Source organism: Tursiops truncatus, chromosome 4, assembly GCF_011762595.2.
Source record: "Tursiops truncatus isolate mTurTru1 chromosome 4, mTurTru1.mat.Y, whole genome shotgun sequence".
Lineage (NCBI taxonomy): Eukaryota > Metazoa > Chordata > Mammalia > Artiodactyla > Delphinidae > Tursiops > Tursiops truncatus.
In genome coordinates, this window is record NC_047037.1 from 36,847,261 (window position 1) to 36,866,130 (window position 18,870).

The 18,870-nt window shown below is 40.0% G+C and overlaps 1 protein-coding gene across 1 annotated transcript in view; it reads right to left on the reverse strand.

The window, feature by feature from the left end:
- The window catches only part of VEPH1 (ventricular zone expressed PH domain containing 1), a 214,913-nt gene that overhangs the window by 9,290 nt on the left and 186,753 nt on the right, over window positions 1–18,870 (reverse strand). The window contains exon 12 of the mRNA XM_019946334.3: window positions 13,100–13,217. Coding sequence (XP_019801893.1) covers window positions 13,100–13,217 — 118 coding nt within the window. The remainder of the gene's footprint in view (window positions 1–13,099; window positions 13,218–18,870) is intronic.

The window sequence follows — 18,870 nt, forward strand, 5'->3', positions numbered from 1 at the left end:
TTTAGGCATCAGAGTCGGCTTCAGATAATATGTAAAAGTCAGGCTATCTGTAGCTGTAGGATTAATTTAAAAATAGTTTCAAAAGGCAAAAAAAAGACTTAAATTTTTTTCCAGTGGCTATCCCAGGTCCTAAAAAATTTTTTTTTTATAATTATGTCTGGTTTATGCGTGACTGGCCATGTGTCCTTTTAATAGGCCTATTGCCCATAGCATGTCCTGGTAAGCAATAATTCTCATATGATATTGCAGTTTCTTCATGGTCAAAACAGGGAACTAATTCTTTCTAAGGATGATCATATTCCACTTGAAAAATAACATGTGGAATGAGCCTATGAGGGAATGATTGTGTGTCTAAAACTATCTTGTTTGCACATAATGCATAAAGGATATTTAAATATTTTCTCTCTTGCCAATTAACACATAATTTCATTCAAAGCACCACAATTTGGCTAAGACATTCTTTACCAACCAGGATCTGTTCCTTTTTTAAATTATCAGTTGGCTGAAAAAACTATGGAATATTAAACTGAATTCTCTAGTGCAATTGGAACCCAAACTATTACCGTGTTTATCAACTTAAAAGTCTTTTAGAATGCTAATACAAATGGTCATATATTAATTGTATTCCTTTTGTGCACCAAGAGTTGAAAATATTTATGTTGATAAAAGATAAAATTTGAAGGTGTTAGTCTTACTCAACACAAAGTTGGTGAATAAGAGTGAAATAATATCAGACCAGATACCTTAAAGCAAGAAAGAATATTCCTCTGTTGATCTACCAACGATATCCAGTCATCTCACACATAATTTTGAGCACAGATAAGCTGTAAGGCACTGTGTTTGGATCTGAGGGGGTCATAAAGCCCAGCTCAGAGAGAGCTTGAGTTTATCATCTTGTGGGGAGATAAAGCATTTTACGAATTTGACAACTCAGTGTAGAGTTTGGCAAGTGCCCCTGCAGAAGTAAAAGCCAAGCATTACAGAACTCAAAGAAAGGAAATTCTTCCAGCTGGGAGAGGGTGACATGGGGGCTGGGCCCCCGCTGAAGAAGGGAGAGAGGAACTTCTAGGAGGAGTACAGAGAAGACCTGAGGTAACAAGTGGGACGTGAGGGAAAGTGCATGAAAAGAAAAAAACTTAAAGAAGCTGGAAGAATCAATGAACTCAGAAGCAAGTTCACTTCTTTTGCAAGTAAAGCAGTCACTTTGGTCAAAGTCATGAGCTGAAGGTGGGGGATCGGCAGGCGACTCAAGACTTTTTGGTGTAAGATCCAGGAAAGAGATTGGGTATCAAATAGTCATGGGGAGGCCATATTGGACTTCATTTGAAAGTTCTTCTGAAATCCCATTAGAAAGGACCTTGCTTTTCTTAAGGACCAAGGAGGGGCCTAGAGCCCGCGAAGGTCCAGCTAGCACAGACATGAAGCCTCACAGACCCCAGATGGGATCTGCTATGGATCAGGCATGGCTGCAGCAGGAAACGGGGGCACCTCAAGCTGGGCAACTGAGGGCAGTTGATAAAGGGACTACTTACACAGATGTGGGCAAGGTGTAGGAAAAGCACCTTAGTACTCTGGGGCCAGGAGCCAGGAGGAGGCATAACACCCCTCTCTGGCTGAAGAGGAAAGCAAAGAGAACAGTTAGGACCCAGAAGGAGACCTGTATGCAAGAGCGCTGCCTGACAGGAGTTGTGGCTGTGGATTGAGGACACAGTCAACCTGCGGTGACCAAGCAGGGAGGGAGTCGGGAATAAATAAGCAGACCTCACTCTGCTCCCTCCCTCTGATCTCCTGCCAGAATGTAACTGAAAGCCAGAAGTAAGGAGAATGGAACACCCTGGGAGGCAACTATTCTAAACTGGGTGTAGGAAGCAGAAAAGCTTCTTGGAGAAAATGTGTCTGAGCTGAACTCTGAAGGACAAGTAGCAGTGATGAAGGTGAAGTGAAGAAGGATATTCTGGAAAAAAACCCCAAAACATATGCAAAGGGCTGAGGCCGACAGAGTGGGCATGAAATGCATTCTAGGAACTGTCACTCATTCTTTGTGATGGAACCTGGTGGGGCTTGGCAAACAAGAGATGTGATGTGAGATTCAAGAAGAGACTCATCCTGAAGATCCCTGGACATCGTGCAAAGTGGAAGCTAATACTTTGTAACATAACATCATAAAAAATAATAATTTCTGTAGTCATATAACCCCTTTATCTCAAGAGCACAAGAGCTCAATAATTCAAGGTCTCCACCTTGTTTTAAGATCTGTTGCAATTGTGAATATGTTTTTAGCCAATTATAATTTAGTTAAACATAGTGTGTTGAACGCCATGTTTACTCCTTACTATAATAAATCATACAGGGCTGTACCAAAGACTTTCTCTGGCCTAGGCCTAGGGCTGATGAGGTAAGGGCAGTGACTTTGGAGTCAGACCTCAGCTGAAGCCCAGAATCTGTTACTTTAACAGCTGACCTGTCTTGTACAAGTTGTTTAACTTCACTGAGCTTCAATTACCTCTTCTCCAAAGATGTCATGCTTAACAACAGGGCCACTGTGAATGGCTGTGCACTGCACAAAAACACTCAGCCAAGGGGTAAGTAGGGGCTGAAATTCAGCCCGAATTTTGCTGTTTAGGTCTACACTCCCAAGTGGACATCAACCACCATAAATAAAGGCACAAAAATGCTGTAAAGGTTAACAGTAGCCTTGCTTAACTAAGTCCTGGTACATAATAAGGGGTCAACAAATAGTAGCTACTATCATCATGATCATGACCATGATCATGAACATAAAATCATCATCATCTCTTACTGTGATGATGAACAGGTGGTTTTTATAAATACCATATCCTAATGACTTTAGGATAAAACCCATCTCCCTCCCTCCAATTAAGGATGCAATGAAACCTATACTATATTAAAGTGTTAGGAACAGTGAGAGAATTCAGAGTAAGACAGGAAACCCTTTTAAAGTTCAAGGACTGCAGGCTTTGAACTTGAGGTGTCACAAGCAATTCAAAGAGTCCCAAAGGGAGGTGAACTCTTCTGTTGTTGAGTAACAGATCCACTTGTTCACAAAGACTGCCATATTCAAGTTAATCCAATAGTGGATTGGGCTGCACTGGGAGCCTTTTCCACATCATTGGTGGTCGCTCCCTTTTATTCCAGAGTTCCTGCTTATTCTTATGACAGTAGGTGGTGACATGTCCCCCACCGTTAACTACTATTCACATTGTACCGACCTCTATCCATACCCAGAAGTTCCTTATATGTATGCTTTCTGGCTTACGCAACTTTTGTCTTGAAAATATTGCATTGTACAAGAATAATTAAGACGGTTGTGAATTTAATTTGTGATGTTCGAATTCTTAGATATTTTTTCTTGATTGTTAAAGACAAATACCTTCAAAAGAAGGCATATTCTGGAAGAAAAAATGTCAATCTCAAATACTTAGTTTTAAAAGAAGAACTGAGAAAAAGTATCTTTTAAAAACTTTTCCCTTGAAATGACTGCTTCTGGGAATTACAACTCCTGTACAGTCTGTGGGGAATTATTATTTATGTATTGAGAGTCTCATCTTTACTTCAATTCCCTTCTATGGTTTTACTGATTTTCTTGTATGTGTGCCAGTTCTAATAAAGCCAACTCTAATTACAGAGGATATGCTTAAAGAGGGATAGAATCATTAAATGAGGAGGTCATAGGAGCCACATTTAGTAGGCTGAGCATCTGTGGTTTCTGAAATCACTGAGGATTGTAATAAATGGCATGTTTCGTATGAATATCCAGGCAGTGTTTTAGAAGCTCATATTTCCTTACAGTAGTAAATAAACGAGGCGGTATCATCCAGCCTCCATTTTGTAACATTCTACAAGATGCGTGGGGCCCAAAAAAGGACAAACTCATTTTGACAGCAGCCCTTTGAGGGCACTTTCACATGTGCCGAATGGCTTCCTTTCTCAGTAATTTCATACCCATCAAAATGTAGTCTGCTTTCTAGGCTTTTCTATTAATCACTGAAATATTGTTCTAAAAAAAGCCTCAGAACTACTCTTTTATAAGCTTGTAGAGCAGTGTTTCCCAAACTGTGTTCTGAGGGCCACCTACATCAGAATTACCTGCTGGCTTCTTAAAATGCACGCTACAAGGAACCACCCCAAACCTACTGAAGCAAAATGTTGGGGTAGGGTGAGGGACCCTGCGTTTTTAACAGGATCCCCAGGTTATTCTAACATAGCTCAGGAACTTCTAGGAAATGATAGTAGCCTCATGGTAGACGACAGTAATAGGTCGTACAATATCCAAAATAGTAAAACTGCAAAACCAATAGTGGGAAGAAAATTGTTATGACCTTTCCATAAAATTAAAGAATTGGATAGCAGTATAAGATCACATGCATGTCCTTGGCTTAAGTTAATAGAGTTATAGAAGAAAATGTTCAGAATCAATGTTTGTGGAATTCGGCTTACTTATGGTTTCATCAGTGAAAGAAAAATTCTAAGGCCACTTGCCAAGCAGGTAACCTGCTCAGTAAGTTCTGAGCAGTAAGTATGGTCACCTTTGTGCCCTTATGGGAACCTATCAAAGAAGACTGGCCCAGACTTGCCCAGTAACGACTGACAGGGACCAATGGGAAAAGATCAGGGGTGGTAGAAATGAATGGAGAGAATCGCTCAAACTTATTCTTGAACTTTGAATAAAAAAGGGTTCCATACACACTTCCCATGTTGGTCCCATGCTGTCATCTCATTAATATGATGTCATAGATAGGTACTGCTGGCAACGCCTGACCATAGGATTTTAGACAGTTTAAAATGCTGAGTGCTTTCCGGCACGGCCTTGACATTGTACAGCTTTCTTTGTATGGAAAAAAATAGATCTGACACACTTGTACCAGCTCTGTGATAAGGAGGGTCACCTTGTTTGGGCTGTACAAGTTGCACACGTTAGCATTGTCCCACCTGCATGCACGTACATTCTTGGTGTTTAGGAGCATTCTAAGGTGTGTCTACACTGATTTTGTGGAATTACTTAACACAATTTCCATCTGGTGTGGTTCAACACTTGGCCTCAAACCTTTTGGCAATAAATAGAAGTTTTACAATGTCTGCATTGGAAGCTTTATCTGTATCATATACACCATAACAGTGTGTGCATTTGACATACATACATACACACACAATAACTACTCTCTGTTAAAATGATCTCTCATAGTACTTTTGAGAAGAGCTTATTTAAGAAAATACTGTTTATACAAAGAATACGTTTGGCACAAAAGATACACTGCAAATGTCATCATATGAATACCTTGTTTCTCTTACAATGAATTACTGTGAATTCATTAATTCGTTTTTTGTCACCACTTGCCTACGAAAAATTTTACTAAAAATTTTTTGAGAAAATACAAAATTGGTCATTCATTTATTTGGCAGATATTTATTGAGTACCTACTGTGTGCTAGGGGCTGAGGATAGATGGATGAGGGGGACTCCCTCCATAGAACTTGTTTACTGCAGGAAGTAGACATTAATCAGATAATCACATGCAAAAGCCAACCAAATGAAAGAATAACAACAACAAAAAACAAGATGACAGGTATATCAAGTATTATAGGGAGAGGCTCCGAAGTACTTTGAGGACCTTAGCATAAATCAGGAGGTTATAGAAAGGCAATGAATCTGAGTTGTAATGGGAAAGCTAAGATCTACATTAACTAGGTGATGAGGGGAGAAAGGGCACTCCTAGCAGAAGAACAGCAGATACAAAAGCATAGTGGCAGGAAGAAGTGAGGTGAGTATAAGAAACTGAAAGGAGTTCTTTCTGGGCAGAGCAGAGAGGAGCAGATGGCACTGGGGACAAGATGAGGCTGGAAAGGCTGGGAGGGAATGTTGCATGTGAAGCTCTCAGGCACATGATATGGAGTTTGGTCTTTAAGCTAAGAGCTGTGGGAAGCCATGGTAAGGTTTTATGCAGAGAGTGGTCCCATCAGATTTGTGCCTCGAAGAGGTCATTCTGGCTGCAATGTGGGAAGGAGGTTGGAAGGTCCAAGTAGCACAGTCAGGAGGCTATTGCCATTATTTTAGGTTAGAGGTGATGGTAGTTTGCTTTAGGGCAATGGAGAGAGGTGAACAGAGTTGAGCACAGTTGAGAAGGTAAATCCACAATACTGGGTGATAGATTAGATAGGGGTAGGAGAGAGGGCAGTGGGTCTCTGGCTGATACATCAGAATGAGTGATGTTGTATTTACTGAAATGGGGAATGCTGGAAGAAAATCAAGTGTTGTTTGTTTTTTTTTGCGGGGGGAGGGGACAAGGGCAGGACCCTTATGAGTTTTAATTTAAATGAACTGAGTTTGAGATGCCTTTGAAGTACCAAGCAGGTGATGGGAGAAGTCAATCAGAGGAGGGGCCTGGACTGCAGATACACATTTGGGAGTTTTGTCATAGAAGAGGTTACTGAAGCCGCAGAAGCAGTGGAGATCGACAGAGGAGAGAGTTACAGTGAGGGGAAGAGAGGTGCTCTGACAATGAATAGGTGGATAGAGGAAGGTGGGCCTGGAAAGGAGGCTGAGAAGGAGTGTCTAGAGTAGGAGGGAGACCCAAGGAGTGCTGTCTCAGAAGGCAAAGGGAGAAATGTTTGAGGAAGGAGGAATTGGCCAACAGAATTGAATGCTGCTTAAGGTAAGTGACACAAGGACTGAACATACCCCGTGCCTGGGACCTGTGTGGCCTTAAATGACCACAGAGATAATGGGCTTAGAGGCCAGATTAGAGAGGGTTGAAGCAGGAGGAGAAGGAGGCAAGGAAATTCAGAGTGAGCAGTGACGGGACTCTTTTGGCTTTCAAGAGGAGGTGAGAGAGAGGCAGTAGGTAAAGGGAAAGGAGACGTTAAGCCAGTTGAAAGTGTTTAAAAGCCCATGGGAGTTAAAGTTGGAGGGAGACATTGAATAAAAAAGAGAGAAAGGGTAATCTACGCTGTGGAGTTTCTGAGAAGGTGGAAGGGCTAAGATCCAAGGCAAAATATGAGGTATTTGATGACTTCATTCTCAGTGGCTGCTAAACGCACTTATATGTCTTTTACATAGGGGAGCTTGTGGCTGAAAAATAAATTTCATGCCTAATGTATTTGTATAGGTAGATAAAAAATTAAGATTACTCTGAAAGGTGATGACTAGAGCTCTTTTAAGAGATATTAAGTTCTTTATTTTAGAAAACTACATAAAAATTCTTATGTCACTTCAAATCTGTAAAGTGATAGAGACTGATTTATTCACTCTAGTCTGCCTTTCTAAAGCATGCTTCTCCTCCTCCACGGGTTGTGACTCGGCTTATTCTCTGAGTGGAAGAGGACACATTTCAATGCCTGATGATTTGTTTGTGGGTAACCACAGAGTGATTCACGCTTTGCTGCAAGTAAACTTTCAGCCTACCAAGATAAGATTGTTGTTGACCCAATATGGAAAGGCAGAAGGATTAGGATAGTGACGCTGGTTGAAAAATGGAAATTAACCCCTGCAGGGTATTAGGCTACTGATCTTAGCTTATTTCTCATAGAGGCTCACAGGTTATTAGCAAGCTTACTATGAACTCTGTGTGTATTGAAACCGTTTAGTAAAATATTAAAATTGGGTAACCATATAGTGTTGAAACTTTGTACATAGCAACATTTTCTTCTTATAAAAGCTTACTTTGCAAAAGCTGCTATTTCAAGGTTTCAGTTTAGTAAGTTATTTTTTTAATTTTGAGAAAGAATTAGATTTTAAAGTTGCATTTCAAAACAAATCTTATTTCTTCTATCATCATCCTATCACTTTACATGATCCATGAATTACTCCGTCATCCATCTATATGCCAAATACTTGTTAAATGTTACCATGTGCCAGGTACTGGGTAGGGCATACAAAGAAAAATAATGGATGGTTTTTCCACCTCTAGTTTACTGTCTAGTGGGAGAGATTGATGGCAATGTGCTGTGTACACTACAGAAGGTGTGGGCAGAGAACGGAAAGGACAGAGAGGAGAGAGTTTATTCTGTTGGGGTGGTGTGTCCATGTATGCCAGTGTGTATGCACGTCTGTGTGTGTGTGTCTGTGTTTGTATGTGTGTTTGAGAGAGACAGAGAGAGAATGTGAGTGTGGGAAGGCTTAACAGAGAGGCATAGAACAGGGAGATGGGAAGAGGGGAAAGGGAAAAAGATTTCAGGATAAGGATAATAACTTATCTGAGTTGATGAGCATGTATTTATTTTGTCATTAACTAATTCAAAGTATCTTTGAACAACAGTCTGGGGTTCAGTCTTATGAACCGAGACATTAACAGTATATACATGTGAAAATGTGATGTTATCCTGCCCAACCACTGTCCTGTTTTTGGCACTCCAACCACATTTAACATGGAAGACAACATGCTCACACACTGTGGTAGGAGAGAAGGCATCATAAGACAAACCCAGTCACTGCATAAATCCAAAGTGGGTTTTCTTTTGTCACCCTTAAAGTTCTGTGAAAGTTGGCACTAAAATTAAATGGAAAAGTTTCATACTAATGGACCCACAGGCTATTTATGTCTTATGAGTTCGGTCCTCAGAGGTCATTTAGCCCATTTTCTTTTTTTTTTTTTCGCCGTGCGGCATGCAGGATCCCAGTTCCCTGACCAGTGATCAAACCTGTGCCCCCTGCAGTGGAAGCACGGAGACTTAACCACTGAACCACCAGGGAAGTCCCTAGCCCATTTTCATGTTGGTGTCTGGAGTGGAAAGCCATCTAGCTCACGCTGAAGGTGTCCAGCAAAGGAGAGCCACACTGCTGTTACCAGTTTCTAGTGTCTGAAGAATATCTCCTGACAGAGGTCTTTCTTATCCTGATAGCATTTTGAAACCATCTCTATTTGCCCATGTGATATAATGGACAGCATGTTCTTATAGCACAAATGTTTGAAATCAAATTCTAAAGAGGAATCAAGATAGATGGTTGAAGTCTGTCTGAAAAAATGTTTTTCATTCTCTTTTATAACCTAAGGAGACCTCCTACAGACAATCACATTCAATATCTAAATATCCAGTGACTAAGAGAGTGATCACACTGGCGAGTGCTCAGATCTACAGAGGGAGACACAAGTGCCAAAACCAAGACATCGCTGAGTTGTTTTCTGTAGGGTGTAAGAACAAAGGCATCCCATGTGTCTCAAGAAACAAGAGTGAAAGTCACGATTTAGTTCCTCTTCTTCCTTTAAAAAAAACAATGTGACTGAATAGACAGCCAGATGTGTTCCAGGATGGTCCAGCTGATTAATTCTTACTGTTAACATGCACTAGTAGTTCCAGGACACAAGGATGACTGATAAAGGGATGTGTTTGGTTTTCCAGAAATAGATTCTGTTCTGTTTGATCTATTTGCTCAACCTCTATTCTCTCATTCATGTGGGGTAATGGGATTGGCAATAAACACCAACAAGCAAGTCTCTGAGGATTCTTGAGTTACTTCAGTGACTTTCTAACCTTCTACTCTGTACTTTTATAAAATGATTATCAGAAACTGAATCAGCAGTTGGAGGGATTGGAAATAGCTTCTACGTAACCATTTCCTACATGTAATCATTTCCCACACATTATCATACCAAACCCCCTGCTCATCTTTGAGTAGATTAAGTCATCAGAGAGGTATCAGTAGATCACTCCTTGGTCTTTCCAATGCAATATAACATTATGAAATAACTGTTCTTGTAATTTTCAATATTCCATGTGCTTAACTTGGATTTGCCCTAGAGATTGAAATTTCAGGTTCAGGAATTAACCTGGATTAAAATCCTAGTTGTACCACTTAGTAGCTGTGTGACCTTGGAAAAAGTACTTAACCTCTCTCTGTGTTTCAGTTTCTTGATCTGTAAAATGGACTCAATAATGGTGAGAAAAATGCATGTAAGACTTAGCACATAGTTAGTATGATAAATGCCAGCAATTATAATTTTAAGACCTTTACACTATGCTAGCATTTAGTTTCCTCTGACTTCACACCCAACTGGAAAAAAAAATATTTTTCTGAATACCAAATAGTAAACTTCTGTGCATTTCTGTGTGTTGATGGTAGAGTTGATGGGAAGATGACTGGGAGTTGGTGGGGTGATGTGACTTTTACCCAAGGAGGAGAATGTCCTTAAAGTGACCATGGAAGCCAGTTGATTTGCTGTCAATTTCTGGAGTCCCACAGTTTAGTTTACACATTATTAAGAAGGATTTATATTTCAGGATGACTTTCCTGATGTCTAACTGAAATGTTCTAATGGCCTCATTGAAAATATTGGAACAACAAATATTTGAGAACATTGTACCATTTGCCAATACCTTAAAAAAAAAAACCCAAATGCAATTTCTTCAGCCTTTTGTCCTAGGCACCAATCCTATCTCTTTAGATCCCTCCTCCCTGAGGCTGACAGGGCATCTGGGCCTTGCAGGAGCGCTCACCAAACCAGAGCAGTAACAGGACTTGGGCACAGTACATCAGGAGCAAAGACAGGGAAGCAGACTCTGATGTATACACGGTGACTTCTCTCAAAGAGGAAAGAAGCACCAACCTCCATTCACCAGACCCAGAATGCAATGGGTATGGTATAGTGATGTACTTGATATTATTAACACATAATCACAGTTTTGAAACATTTTAATATTCAAGATGTATTTGACTTTTCCATTTCTAAGTATTATTCATTCATTGACTCACTCAACAGGTATTTATTGCATGCTAAAAACATACAAGGAAGTATGTTAGATGTTTCCATATATGTCTTCTGGCCCTAACTGGATTATGAATCCTTTCAGAGCAGAGATATTGTACCTTATTCATATTTTATCCCAAGGCTCAGCCTGGAGAAGACATTCAAACAAAACAACAAACGTGCATTTCACAAATGAAAAATGGGACCCAAGTACTATGCTAGCTGTGCATAACCAAATAACAAAATATTTATTCCTTGGAAAAAAAAATTTTTTTTCCCAATATTTATGTCTTGATCACCTTTAAACTTACAATTTAAGTATAACATGAATGCAAATATCATCCCTATAAATAATATATGTGTCAGCAGTATTATGTTAGACCTTTCACTTAAATATATAATTTATATGCTATATAAAAATAAGAAAATTAGATCAACAACCTATATAAACTTTTCAGGGAGTCAAGAGTTTTTGGTGAAAATAATAATTTAAAATAGGATTTCTCTCAGATTCAAATCCCCTTTCATGGAGCAAAAGGAAATGAGAAAAGAAACCTAAGCACACTAAGTTTTCGGCACCAAACATTTTGATTCAGAATGTTCTGCTATAAAATATTTGGCCTTGTTTGAATTTTTATTGCTATATGTTCTCAGTCTATATTTAATTGTGAGAAACACAAATAAGAACGAGTGAATGTGCAAAATGTTCTTTTCAAGTGCATGGCAGTGAATTTGAGAAAACATATATTAAAGGAGCGATTTGTGGTTTTAACTTGCAGGCCCTTTCCTGAGCCTCCCTTGGCCAGATACGATTCAATGTTTATTGAACTAAGGTAAGGACTCAGCTTACTTGGAATGAAATTCTTAAGGGCCTCTCAGAGCCACCTCAGATAAGCACCTTACTTCGCCACGATCTCAAATAAGGTTTCTTTTATGCTTTGTCTTTTTCACAGGTGAAATAAGGTCTAATTAGAAAGTTTCATAATGGAGACATTCAGTTCCTCAATTCCTTCTTTGCTCAAATTAACTTTTTAAAAATTGGGGCGTTCATTCTGGCATCAGCTCAAACTTGGTCTGTAATCATCCAGCAATGTGTGCCTCGCGAAGGCTGCTATCCTTAATGCCAGCTTCTTCCACCCATACCATCTCTGTGGGGTAATACATTTTAGTTGGTGCCTCTCTGAGAGACCCTCACATTTCCATCTGGCCAAATGAACACATTTTTTTCCCGATTCAGTCTCAACTTCTTGGCTGCGCAAGAGGATAGACTTGCCACAATGGATGATCTTTAAGATGCACAAAATCCCCCAATTCAAGGAACGGGTACAGGTGGTATAATCAACGGCTCTCTAGAGGATGGTTCATCTACAAAGTGGTTTGTGTTCACCAGTGTTTTAATACCGTTCTCTTGGTCTAAACTGCAGTTCCTGAGCAGTGTCAGTGTTGAGAGCTCTATGCCTTCTAAGAGGGCACATGGGTGATAAAGTATTCTGTTCCCAAGGACAGCATAACTTTGTGAAGATTAGACTTTTTATCAACCTATTTCCACTGGTCAGACTGGGGCAAGCGTAACTGGGAGGGAGCATGGAGAGTTGGTTAAGAGCATGGGCTCTGGAGTCAGATTGAGTTCAAATCCAGATGCTGTTAACTTATTACCTGTGTGACCTCAGGCAGTTCCCAAATCCCTCTGTGCCTCAGTTGCCCCATCAGTAAAATGGAGATAATATTGGTACTAGCCTTATGAGATTACTGTGAAGGTTAATGAGATACTGACATGTTTAACATAGAGCTTGGCTCAGATTCACCAACAATGATTATTTTTTAGGCAAGGTCAGTAGACCAAGTTCCTTGGGCAGCAGAAAGGAAGGGAAGGGTAAATAACCAGCTATGAAGCTATTTCTCAAATAATTCCTTACTCTTTAAATGTCTCACTTTTCACCCAGTTCAATCATCAAGCACAAATGTAAGGGAGGACTATGAGATGAGGAGGCCTGTGCAACCATTCACTCATTTAGTGTGGTCTCGTTTCCTTGGGCTTCTTGACAGGATGCTTGTTTTTCTCTAACCCTCAGGGTCATCGGGGTCGAAATGAAGAATGTTTTCAGGGCAAAATGGCCAGCACCACTTTCTTGATAGCCATATAATTGTAGGCATTGTTTCTCTTGCTCATTTCTCGTTTATGTTTCTCTCCCTTTCAACATCCTCCCTTTTTCTCACTCCCACTTTGGTGAGATACCTTTCTCAGCAAGAAGCAGAGGCAGTCAGGCCCACCTCTGTGCATTATGCCAACTTAGGATGTTTATGCAAGAAGAAAGCCAACCAGAACGGTGGGGATCATGCATCCCTGTAAATCCCAGGGGCACAAGTGATTCTCAGCAGCCAGGGGAGGGAGGCTCTTACCAGTTGCTTTCTCAGGGTTGTTGCACATGAAGCATTGCCACGCTCCTGCTGCTTCGCTGAAGCCAAACACGTCAAAGAACCTCACTTCTTCCAGATGCAGCTGTACCTGGTCCAGATCCTGTTTCAGGAACACAAAGCACAAAGAACATAAGTGGGTCTGCCTGCCACATAGCATTCTGAGAGGGGGAAAATGGGATATGGAAGCAGGACGTCCAGGGCTCAAATTCACTGCCAGGCACAAGGAGGGGGCATTGAGCCAACCTCTCTTGGCCCATTTTGGAACACAGCAGCAAGTTCAAACTCTCCCAGGGCAGTGCTCTTAAATGCGGAAGGCAGCGAGCATGGGCCCCAGGGCTGGGCGTCAGGCTGTGGGGAAGTGAAGTGGCCCAGAATTTTCTTACATCTAACAGCAGCTCCAGAATTTCTAAAAAGTTGGGGTATCCAAGTGGCAGTGTGGTTGAAAGGAATGCTTCTGGGGGACTTGTCTTTTATTTACACTTTACATAACATTGAGGATCAATTATTCATACCAAAAAATTATTTTTATTAGGTTGGCTTCACAGGGGGCTGATAGAAAATGTGTGAGAGGGTTTAATCCCTCAGCCCTTGGCTCCAGCCCTGTTTTAGTTTCATGCTTATCTTAAAAGCGGATGCAAATTTTGCATGCTAGTCCATTATATGGCTGCATTGGTTTTAATGGAAAATAATGCCTTAAATTACTTATCAGTAAATTAATTATCTTTTCCCCTCTAAATGGTTGAGTAGAATTGACACACCAAGAAGACCGCCCCTGTTTTATGTGCCCTGTGGCAACCTGCCAATGTGTTCCTGTTTAAGAGGCAGAGAAGGGAGGTTCCATTACACTGTAAATGGATGGAAAACTATTAGCTTAACCAAATTAAATAGCTCTACTATCCTCCTGAGGCTTTCCTATTATGTAAATGACTTATAGCCTCTGCTACAGAGTGGTCAGAATTGCACTCTTAAAAAGTTGCTTTCCTAGCAGGGATTTAATGTCTTTTCTAGCCTTGCACGTGCCCAGCTGATTTCTCTGTTTGTCGTCTATTGAGCTGTGATTTTATTTCCTTTCCTCTGGTCCACACACTCATCTTCTACCCATAGTAATGGCTCTTAGTATGCCAAGAGCCAAGGGATGGAGGCATTGTTAGCCCTGCTTACAGTGGATCTAAAATAGAGAATGATCAGTGGCTACCCAGATCCTACCTCAAAGTTCCCTGGGTCTGCCTTTCTTGACACAGGTGAGAAGTATGCTAAACTCTAAGCTCCTTGAGAGCAGAAACATATCTACTGCGTCCACAAGTTATAACCCCAGAATCTAGTCCAACATCAAGAATGGATGAATATCATTGGTTTGCAGGACCAGTGCAAAGTTTTCCAATGAACTATACGAACAGTATTATGAAAATTTAAAGTGAATTCTTTTTCAGGAACATTTACACTCACTGGAACAAAAACCCAATGAAGGCAGGGACTTTGTTTTATTGGCTGCTCTAATGTCAGCACTAAAAATAAGCAAGCATTAAATAAATATCTGTGGGATAAAGAAAGGCATAAACTGGGACTAGAAATGAATTCTTTTTAGCATCCTTTATTAAGACTGTTACGGCTTGTGTTCTGGGATTGGACATTTTGGAGGCTCAAAATGCTGAATACAGTGTTTTGAGCTGCTAACATTTAATACCATCTTTTAGGCATTCCAATAGGCACTGTTTATAAAGAAATGTTGTTTTAGCAAAAGTGAGGCTGAATGTGTTCAATGAAAAAAAGGAGATGTTTTAAAAAAGCATGTTTCCAAGATAAAGACTGAAGAAGCACCTGGGAGTTTTGCAGGTTTCAAAGGACGAAATCCATATTAAAATTTATGGGGAAAAAGCAGATGTTCATAAATATCAGTTTCAAAACTGCTAAGTCTCTGAAGTCTATACTTGGCCATTGACATGCAGATCACTTCTCTATTTCCCACACAATTAAGGATCAATTTATCATTCACCACAAACACTGCTAGCAAACAAAGTACTTAAAATAATACTTAAGGGTTCCTTTATTTTTCCTGTTCTGAGACCAGAAGTGTCCCAGGTTGTTGCTCATAATCCACGTGTCTTGGCAAAAAGTTACTTTAAAAGTTTAAGACAGATGGCAAGCGAGATCCCAGTGTTCAAGTTCTCAAGTCAAAAGCAGACTTACTTCTTCAGAGGATTTAGGTGTCGTGCAAAGGGGACTGAGTGAGGAAGTAGATGGTAATTCTATGAACTGTTGAAGTTGGCAGTAACAGTCAACTTTGAATAGAGAGACAAATGAGACACAGGTAGTTCCAAACACTGGTGGAAAATCAAAGCAAAATAAATCACGAAACAAGCAAACACAAACCATCAACTCGTGATACCTAAACTTTTGGAATTTTGACTTCTTCAATGTGCTTGAGGTCATTATTTCTCTTTCCTACTCATCTTCTTTACCCTCCTGGGTCCTGTAGCTTCTCTAGGCCTTGCCCAGGAATTGCTGTATGGCTTTTTTTTTTTTTTAAGGCAAGAGAACTAAAATTGATTTGGTTAGAGAATTACAAACTTCCTTTAAGACAACTAGACTCCAGAAGAGTAATAAAAATAATTTAGATCTAAGTAGGGTCACTCATTGAGTGTTTCTGTTCAATGGCATTGTGGTGGACAGACCCTAGGGTGACCTTTTAATAATTCCCACCTCCTGGTGTTCACCCTTTTGTATAATCCCTTTCTCTTAAGTGTGGGAGGGACCTGAGACTTGCTTTTAACCAAGAATATGGCAAAGGTGATAGAATATTAATCTCGCGATTGTATTATTATGTATCTCCTCCCTCCACCCCCAACATACACACACACACAAAGCCCATCTAGCCAGCAGATGCATAGGGAAACTCTCCTGCTGGCCTTGAAGAAGCAAGCTGCCACACTGTAAACTGCCTATGGAGAGGGCCACATGGCTGGGAACTGGGGGTGGCCTCTAGGACCTAGAGGCCACCTTCAGCCAGTAATAGATCCAGCCCTTCAGTCCTACAACAACCCCTCCACCCTGCCAAATTTCTGCCAGCACCCTGAGCAAGTCTGAAAGCTGACCCTTTCCATTGGAACCTCCAAATGAGAATACAGCTCAGCCAAGACCTTGACTGCAGCCTTGTGAGACCCTGAGCAGAGAACCCGGCTACGTCACAAGCAAATTCCTGACTCAAGGAAACTGTGAGGTTAACAAATGCATGCTGTTTTAAGCTGCTAGGTTTGCGGTGATTTGTTATGCAGTTTTAGGCATCAATACTGAGACTGCGCTCTGAAGGAGAAGAGGAGGGGACACTGCTGGCCAATTTTCAATGAAAATGATGCTTCTACTTAGAGGGGTCACATTCTTTCAAGTACACACCAAATCAGGCCTCAATAAAACCCAAAGAATATTGAAGTCCGTATTATTTCTGTTGACTTAAAGAAAAAAGATACACAATCATAGTAAGCATGCATTAAGAAGGATTTTCCTGATAAACACCATCTAATTCAAAAGGGGTAAAGGCCCTTGGAGGGGGAAAATGATGTTTTTAAAACAGCTGATTAAGTAAATGTTTGTCCAGTTTTAGAAAAAAAAGTCATTAATGGGAGTAGGAATTTGGAAAACTATATAAAAAGTCTCTTGCAAAGCCTAAGGGAAAAATATGCCAGGCAGCTTGGAAAGACGAGAGAATATTTACAACATTGTTTTGATGACAATGACAGCATGAGTCAATGCTATCGATTCTGTAAAAGTCCAAAGTGGATCTTATAACATGGTCTATGTACTGTGAGAAGGTATTGGGAAACAATTTTCCAGAAATCAGTGAAAGGATACATCTGGAAGAACTTTGGGTTCTGGCACATTTAAATTCTGTTCTAACTCTATTTTTGCACAGATAACGAAACGTAGGATTGCCTCACACGCTCTATGTGCCTATGGTTAATAGGATCAACTCTTGGCACATACTTCAAGCATGTTTTAAGAAATGTAAACAAGAGTTATTTTTTAAACAATCTTAAATATTTTCACATAATAGTAACACTTTACGTCTTTATGGTTACTTCTAGTGCACATGTTCTAACTGTATGGAGTTCAGGGTGTGAAATAAACTTATTGAGGGAAGAAAATTAATGATTCTCCTCTATATTGTTCATCTTTATGTTACTCATGTTGTCCTACATTTTGTAGTCATACTGCCTTGTAAGAAACACTGTATGTTGAATGAATAAACTAACAAAAGAGACACTAAAGAATATTTATGCTCTAATTTTAAAATTTTATTTCAATTTCTGAGAAGTATCACTGTTGAGTTTAATTCATATCACTTAGAATTAAGAGCACCTGGCGTCAGGAACCAAAGACAAATAGATGAAGGAGACACAGTCCTGTATTCCAAGGACATGAGAAGGCAATCCACTGGGTCCACAGTATTTCTCACAGAAGGAAATTAGAACACACCTTTATTTGTGTTTGGCTGTGGTTATTATTAACCTTCTTCTTATGTGACTTCTTTGGCTCTCAACTGGATTAAAGTTCCTTAACAATTTCTATATTATTTTGTAGCTTATTCCTATATTATTTTGTAGCTTCTGAAATTAATTAGCATAGCACTCTGCCCATAGGAGCTGTTCAACGAATTTTTCTAAATTTTTGCTAATTGAGCCACATTTATATCAGCAGTGGCATTTAGGTTTTCAATTTTCATGTCTATTCAGTTATGACTATTAAGCTCTTTTAGAACATATTTACTTTAAAAAAATACCTGTGTCTCTATGTATATTACAGGAATTCATTTTATTTAACTTTATAAAACAAGTTTTTAGAATAAAATGTAGTAATTGAAGAAGAATGTTTGCCTGAATCCATCAACATAGCATGTTGACTGCTTGTTTTCAAGACCCTCAGCTTTTCCAGATCTCCAGTTCTCAGGAGGTATTGGCATCAGGAATCCTGGGGAAATCTGTTACAAACATCATATACAGGTCTGCCTCTGGAAGCCTAACCCAATAAGTCCATGTTTGGGCCTGGTAATCTGCATTTCTAAACAAGCTCCCCAAGTTATTCTGGCATGCACTGACTGGGAAATTAATTCTACACCCTTGGGAACAGAGGTGGGGATGGCTGATCTGTCTCCATTAATTGGTATTTGAGGAATTTGTCAATCCTCATGTGCATATGTTCATACTTTTCCACAATAGTTTGGTTTCATATGACAAAATACATAATCTGGTTGCAAGAGCAAAAATTCCACTCTTGATAATCAGAGATGTTTTTATTCCAAATTTTGCAATACAGAAGGAAGAGTTGAGGCATGAATACTGAACTTGTTGGGACTTATCTGAAACTTGGCAGGAGGTTGGGATGTGTGAGGAGGGAAGTGGGCAACAGCTGGGAGACAGATTCTGAGCAGAGGTGGCAAGGGTGCTGACCTGGAAGAACTCACAGCGTGCTCCAGTATTCAACATGGATGTCGTACATGTGCTACATTCCATTGTCTCTCCTTTTTCCATCCCAGATTAGGAAAAGAACCCTAACTACACATGAGGTCAAAGTGGCAAGCTTTTTACTATCACTACAGATCATGAAATAGACTTGACCTTCTTCCTATCTTTTGAATCCCAGTGTGTTGAGAAGAACTGAATTGCTTCCTGGCAAGTCATGACAATTCTATGGTTCTGGCTCCAAGTGGCTGGAAGAAGGCACCCATGTTTGATTTATTTCAGAGAGATGTTTTGAAGAAT